The sequence below is a fragment of the Argiope bruennichi genome, chromosome 10 (genome assembly GCF_947563725.1).
Source record: "Argiope bruennichi chromosome 10, qqArgBrue1.1, whole genome shotgun sequence".
Classification (NCBI taxonomy): Eukaryota; Metazoa; Arthropoda; class Arachnida; order Araneae; family Araneidae; genus Argiope; species Argiope bruennichi.
The window spans coordinates 75,878,022-75,885,306 of NC_079160.1; the positions used below are offsets into that span (position 1 = coordinate 75,878,022).

At 35.7% G+C, this 7,285-nt stretch overlaps 1 protein-coding gene across 1 annotated transcript; it reads right to left on the reverse strand.

Moving 5' to 3' along the window:
• Positions 1 to 267: 267 nt before the first annotated feature.
• On the reverse strand, positions 268 to 4,449 carry LOC129987603 (uncharacterized). Its single transcript, XM_056095563.1, has one exon. It carries the CDS (start codon positions 4,447 to 4,449, stop codon positions 268 to 270), a length of 4,182 nt encoding a protein of 1,393 aa, XP_055951538.1.
• Between the last annotated feature and the right edge of the window lie 2,836 nt (positions 4,450 to 7,285).

The following is a 7,285-nucleotide window of genomic DNA, read 5'->3' on the forward strand; positions in this document are numbered from 1 at the left end:
ATAACATGTATACTGGTTTCATACATATGCAAATATCAAAAATACAGACATAACTTTTTTTTTTTTTTTTGTACAAGTGATGAATTATTTCAGTCGTGATAGAGCGTCCGCACCTCGATGCTGTACACCAGGTCTATGTGTGATGGAATGATTCCACCTTTGTAGAGCTAGAGCCCAACGGGTTAGCTTTGGACTTTTAGGAGTGGTTTGGTTCAGATATTTAAGAGGATTGTGATCAGATATGATCTCCACCTTAGCACCATAAATTCACTTATCGAATTTATTCAGACCATATAACACTGCCCAAGCCTCTTTCTCAATGCTTGCCCAGTTCTTTTGTGCAGCGTTGAATTTTTGGCTGGCAAAAGCTATTGGTTTATAAGACCCGTCAGCATCTTGCTGAGTTAAACAGCATCCTACACCATGATCAGATGCATCACAGTGTATCTGGAATGGCAAGTTGGCATCAGGGGTAGCAAGACTAGTAACCTCACAGAGTAATTCTTTCAGTTTCTCAAACGAGTTTTGTTCTTCTTCCCCCCAACTTACCTTGTTTGGCTTATTCTTCTTGGTTAATTCCGTGAGTGGAGTGGATATTTCCGCAAATTTTGGTATATATGTGCGGTAAAATCCCATTAATCCTAATACGGACCTGACCTCTTTTTTAGTCGTAGGTCTAGTTAATTTCTGTATTGCTAGAATTTTGTCTTTATCTGGACCATGTCTACCTCCACCTATAATATGGCCTAAATATTTTATTTGTTTGGTGGCGAAAGTACATTTATCCAGCCGTACAGAAAATCCTAATTCATCTAATTCTGTCAGTATAAGTTTTAAATGAAACAGATGCTCTTTAAAAGATCTAGAATAAATGACTACATCATCCATGTACGCCTGCGCATACTCTGAATGAGATTTCAAGGCACGGTTCATTTCACGTTGAAAAGTACCAGATGCTCCCGCCAGACCGAAAGGCATGGTCTTCCACTGGTACACAGCATTATGCGTAGCAAACGCCGTCAACCGTTTACTTTCCTCGTCCATTTTTATTTGCCAATATCCCTTTAAAAGATCTAAGCTACTTAACCAATGGCCTGATCCTGCAGTGAATATCAGTTCTTGCAAATCTTTCATGGGAAAGACTGGAACTTTGGTGACTGCATTTAATGCTCTAAAATCAATGCACATTCTCATTGAAGAATCCTTTTTAGCAACGCAAACAATCGGATGAGCAATTTCGGATACCGAAGGTTCTATCAAGTCTAATTCTAAAAGTTCTTGAACTTGACGTTCAACTTCCTTTCTGTATGCAATAGGAACACTATAACAATGAGGCTTTTTCTGTACCGTATTGGGCAATAGTTCAATTTTATGAGTGCCAACCGCAGCTGGTTGCACGGGTTTAGTAAAGATGCGTTTAAATTTAACGATTAAATTTTTAAGAGTTTCTAACTGAGAATTGTCTACATGTTTAATTTCAAGATTATCAAGAATTTCGAAAAATTTAGATTCTTTGGTAGCGGTTGGTAAAGTTTCAACATGCCCGAATTCTTTTTCTTCCTCAAAAATGACATTTATAGAGTTAGAACTAGCTATGTAATGTTTTAACTTATTTTGATGAATGTGCTTGGTAGAACCATCCGACATTTTAACTGAAAAAGAATGGGGATTACGTTTCTCAACGATAGTTGCAGGACCTTGCCATCTGGCAAATAATTTATTAGTCGAATCAGGTATTAATACTATCACCTGATCTCCGACTTTGTACACTCGGTTAGACGATCTTAAATTGTGATAATACGCCGCATTTTCCTGTTGTACTGCTGAAACAAGCTTAGCCTGCTCTGCAGCCTTCTCTAGTTTTGATTTTAAATTTTCCAGGTATTTGGAAACGGAAGTACTATTTAATTGTACATTATTAAATTTTCCTGTCCAAGTAGATTTTAGGATAGACAAAGGACCTTGTGGTGGTCTACCATAGAGTAACTGAAATGGCGACACACCTGTAGTTGAATGAGGTATTTCTCTGTACGCCCACAGCACATAAGGAATTTGTAAATGCCACCCCCTACCTTCTTCCCTGACTACATTATGCAACATGTTTTTTAAAGTTCTATTAAACCTCTCCACCAACCCATTTGATTGTGGATATCCAGGGGTAGAGAATCTTGGACTGCTCCCTATTCGTTTTTCAAACTCTTTAGTCAGTTCGGCCGTGAAATTGGTCCCGTTATCAGACGCGATAACATTAGGAATACCTGTCCTTGAAAATATACTTAACACGGCTTCACATGTTGCCTTAGCATTCAGACTAGTCAACGGTATGGCTTCGCCCCACCTAGTATGTTGATCAACCAGACATAATATGTATTTATGTCCTTTCGCACTAGGAGGATCAATTGGACCTATCAGGTCTACATTCACTACCTGAAATGGTAATTCAGGCCTCACGACAGGCGTAATTGGCGTTCTGTCACTAGTTTTAACAGTCTGAGTGAGTTGACACTCTTTACATGAGTCGCAAAATTTTTTGACATCCGTCCGCATACCTTCCCAGAAGAAAGAGTACTTGATTCGTTCTAGAGTCTTTTTAGAACCCATATGACAACTAAACACTGAGGTATGAGCAAGTCTGAGTACCTCACCGCGTCTACACTTTGGAATTACCAGTTGCCCAATACTCTCCCCGAGTATTTTGTCTCTGTGAAACAGATAACCGTCTACCTCATAGTAGTTACTTTTGCCTTCTTTAGCATGCTTCCAAGCCGTTGCTAATTCGACACACTGTTCCTGCTCAGAGCGAAAAGTATCAGCGACCATGCTTCCCTTAACCGTCTCAGTGGTTACTTTCTCATCCTTATTATTAACCGTTCCCACATCATTCCCACATAAAGTAATTTCACTTTGAGTTTTCTCAAAGATAATGCTATCCTGTGCTTTCTCCTGCAGATCACCCCTCAATTCCTGAGAGTTCTGAGCCAGTGAATTTTCTTCACTCCGGGCCCCTCCCAACATGTTTAGAATATCCGGTGGAAGCAACACATCCTCCACCAAAACATCTGCTAAAGCACATAAAACTTGCTGATGCACCACATTAACTTGGCCACCAGTAGCAAGACTTAACCGAACGTACACTAAAGGACATTTAACCGCCGGACCAAAAATACCCTTCAAATATATTGTAGAAGCACCTTCGACTGAAACTTCAGGAACTAAGTCCCTTTTGACAACTGTAATTTCCGTGCCAGAATCCACTAATGCTTTGGCTAGTTTCCCAGCTACACTGACAGATACCTTTGCCAATTTACAAAGTTTGTCTTCAATAGCATGCCTAGGAATTACTTTACCGTGTAAATCCACCCTAGCAGCTACTGTTTCCCCTTTTGATTCTGCTTCTGCACCCTCAGCGGAAACCTTGTTTACCTTAATCTTTTTATAGTCTGCTCCCTTAATTTTCGGACAATCTCGTCTAAAATGTTTATCGGAGCCACAAGTGTAACAAGTTAGCTTTCTAACTTCTATGATTTTTGATTTTTCAAAATTTTTCTTAGGGCAAAAATTACTATTATCGGTCTTCTTTTCATTGAACTGTTGTTTTCCCCAATTACCCTGAAAACCTCTTTCATCATAATCATTTCTTTTGGCTCTCACTGACCCGTCATAGGATTTACCCTTGGATGCATAGAATACATCACAACGTTTACCCATTTCCTTTGGCTTAAACCAACTTTCCCCCTGTAGCACACCTATATGGGTTGCCGTTTCGGAATCCAATGTTTGGAACATTTTATCTGCTACAATGAGTTGATTTACAGTCTCAAAATCACTAGCACCCCTTGATTTGCAATAATACACCCACATGGATGTTAACCGAGATGCAAATTGAGAAAATGTTTCATCGTTGTTACGTTTAGCTTTGCGAAAATTTTCTAAACACAATTTCGGTGAAGGTTCGTATTCCTGTAATACTATTTTCTTCAAAGATTCATAATTTTTTAATTCGCTTTCTTCTATATTAACTAACAAATTAGACACTTTGTCTCCTAATAAACAAAGCCACACTTTTGGTTTAAATTCATCACTAACATTTTCATTTACAAATGCCTTTTCTAAGCTTGAAAAGAAATAGTCCCATCCGTCTGACTTACTAGGAACTTTAACTGTTAAGAGCCTAACCATCCTAACTATTTCATCTAATGATTTTGCACGCGCGACTTGATCACTATTTTGAACCAAATTTTGATTGATCCTGGATAATTCCACTTCTAGACGAAGTTTTTCGAGTGCGAACTTTTCCTTTTCCCTCTCTTGTTTTAGTTTATTTTCATTTTCAAGTTTTTGTTCCTGTTCTAACCTTCCAGCTACGATAACTTCTAAATATTCTTTTGCCTCTTCCTCGTTATAATGTTTACTAGCTAAAATTAATTCTTTCAGAATTACTTTAGACATGGTTTCGTCTGGCGACTCACCTAAATCTTGCAATAATACACCCACATTAGGTCTGCCTTTTTACTTTTATTTAAGAAAGACATTTTTCAAGCTAAACCTAATGCCAAATTGCCTTACAATAATTCAAATCGAAATTAGATACTAACTAAAAAAAAAATGAACTAAAATAAAAATAAAAATCTTACAGTGAAATTTCTGGAAGATATGTTCTATAGATACTGTTATTAAGGGTTTAGATTTTAAATACTTGAAGAAACTATATGTTTGCAAATAGAAATAACAATATACATAATTTACATACATAAATATATATATCAAAACTAAAAAAAATACCCTTAAACTATGTATAAACAGGCTTAACAAAATTTCATTTACTTTATTTTTAACAAAATAAAAAGGTTTGCTTCACACAATTTATCTTTAATACCAACTTAAGTATTTTTATACCTAAAGCGAGCAATTTATTACTTCTAACCGGAAATTATAGATCCTTAAAATAAAATATTACACTCTTAATCTCATAGAGAACAAGTACAAAGATTAAACGTATCACCGGAAACAAAATAGCACTATTCTGATGTTTTCAAAATCACCTCGTACAAACATCTGCAAAGCAATAAACATATCAAGGGAAACAGAGTGCATCCGTTTCTCCCCTACACGAAATGAAATTTTAAAAAAAATGCATCCGCGCCAGCTCAGGGCAGACAGAAACCAGATGTTGTTTGGGCGGGGTGGTCTACTGACCCCCACAACAAAATATCGCACTGGCCGTCAGCTCAAGACAGGAAGAATCCAAATTTGTCTGGCTTTGCTTTAGTTTTCATTAAAATACATGCATATTACAAATACACAAAATATTTCCAAACCATCAGTATACTATGAAAATTTATATTTCAATACAACGTTTAATTATTTTTTTGAGCATTAAAAAAACATGCATATTACAAATACACAAAATATTTCCAAACCATCAGTATACTATGAAAATTTATATTTCAATACAACGGTTAATTATTTTTTTAGCATTAAAAAAACATGCATATTACAAATACACAAAATACTTCCAAACTATCAGTATACTATGAAAATTTATATTTCAACACAACGTTTAATTATTTTTTAGCATTAAAAAATCGAAGCAATAGGGTCTTCTTCAGCACTTGAGATATAATTGCACAAAGGTTTACAGTACTCACGGTTTGTTGTCATTAGAGGTAATAAAATTACTTCCCACACGGATAAACCCAAATAGAACCATTCAGTAGGCCTGATCTTTTTCTGGAGCCAGGTTCTGAACTCTTGAGCACTGACTTCCTGAGCACCAAAACTTGAAATCTCAAGAACTCCGCACTGGTGACGATGACCAAGATGAGAAAGAACTCCATTGCAGACCAAGAATTCCACTGGTTACGACGACCAGGAATTTCATTGATTACGATGGGTATTGAGGGTCACTGTACCGGTCACCTATTCTGTGATTTGTCTCTGCTCACATCCCATGTAGCTGCCACCAATGTAAAAACCCTTTCTTTGGCGAGGGGTTTCTTTTGTATCGGCGGTAGAGACAGTGATCACACCTTTTTAGTCCCAAAATTTTTATTCACAGGTTCATAAGGGACACAGCACAGATTACGACACAAAATTATGAAAATATTACAAGAAACAACATCACGATCTAGCAGAGCGACCTTCCTCTGCTGCCTCTCAGCCAGTTCTCCCTCTCTCCTTCTTTCTTCTCCCCCACTTCCGTTAGGCAAGCGGGGTTACTCTCAGGGGTGAGAAGGGTTGCCAAAATTGGCATGTCTTACAATTACCTCCACTAGGGGGAAAATACTTACTCTGTTACTAAATTGGTGCAACTGAAAACATAGTTTTTTTTTAATTTGAAAAAGGTATTAAATAAATTTTTATAACATTTTCAGTAATTATTAAAGAAAAAAAAATGCCAAACTTTTGCTTAATATTTAATTAATGCTCTTTAAAATATCAAAGAGATTGTATACCGAGTTGCAGATTCTCACCATCCAAAGTAAATATATTCCAAACTTGGTAACTCTAATTCAAACAGTCACCTTTGTGTGGCATCAGTTAAAACATAGACACATCTTGCTTTATTATTATTAAAGATTCAAAACTGTGTTAAAATTAAAGCACGGAGAAATCGGAATGAGAGAAAAGAGGATAAAACGTACAGCAAGTAGTTTATAATCAAAATCTATTATTATATTCATTCCAAAGTTGCCTGTAATATTAACACCTGTAATATTATTTTCTTCATTTTATTCTTGATATAATTAAAACAAAGGAAAGTAAAATAAATTCTAATCGACGAATTAGTTTGTATTTTTATTTTCTTATATATAAAATACTAGTCACCTTTTGCGAACAGCAGGTTCGCCGATATTAATGCGCGTTAAAATGTTCAGTTAAATCTTTTATGTGACTTGGTCTCTTAATAATTTCTTCAGCAATATATTTGTAAGCTTCAAATTTTGATGGTCATATAACTTACAGTTTTGTAGAAACTTTATTTCGCTCTGTTCATTGTAGTATGTATCTCTCGCATTTTCTGTCAGCTGCCGTTGAATTAAATTAAAGACGAAGTGATCAAGCTTCAATTAATAGAATAACATTTTTTTTTCTAAAACAAGCATCTTTTTTTTTAAATATGAGTACATAAAACAGAAACGTTCAACTTGTAAGTCTTATGGGCACTATAAAAGAGTTTTCGAAATTTATGCAATATTTCAAAAAATTATGCAATAAAAATTCTTCTGAATTATCATAAAATTCAATTTTTAGTTTCATTTTCAAAAGAATTTAAATGACGTAA

Coding starts and splice junctions, on each gene's coding strand:
- LOC129987603 (XM_056095563.1), bottom strand. CDS start 4,449: ATGTCTAAAGTAATTCTGAAAGAATTAATTTTAGCTAGTAAACATTAT.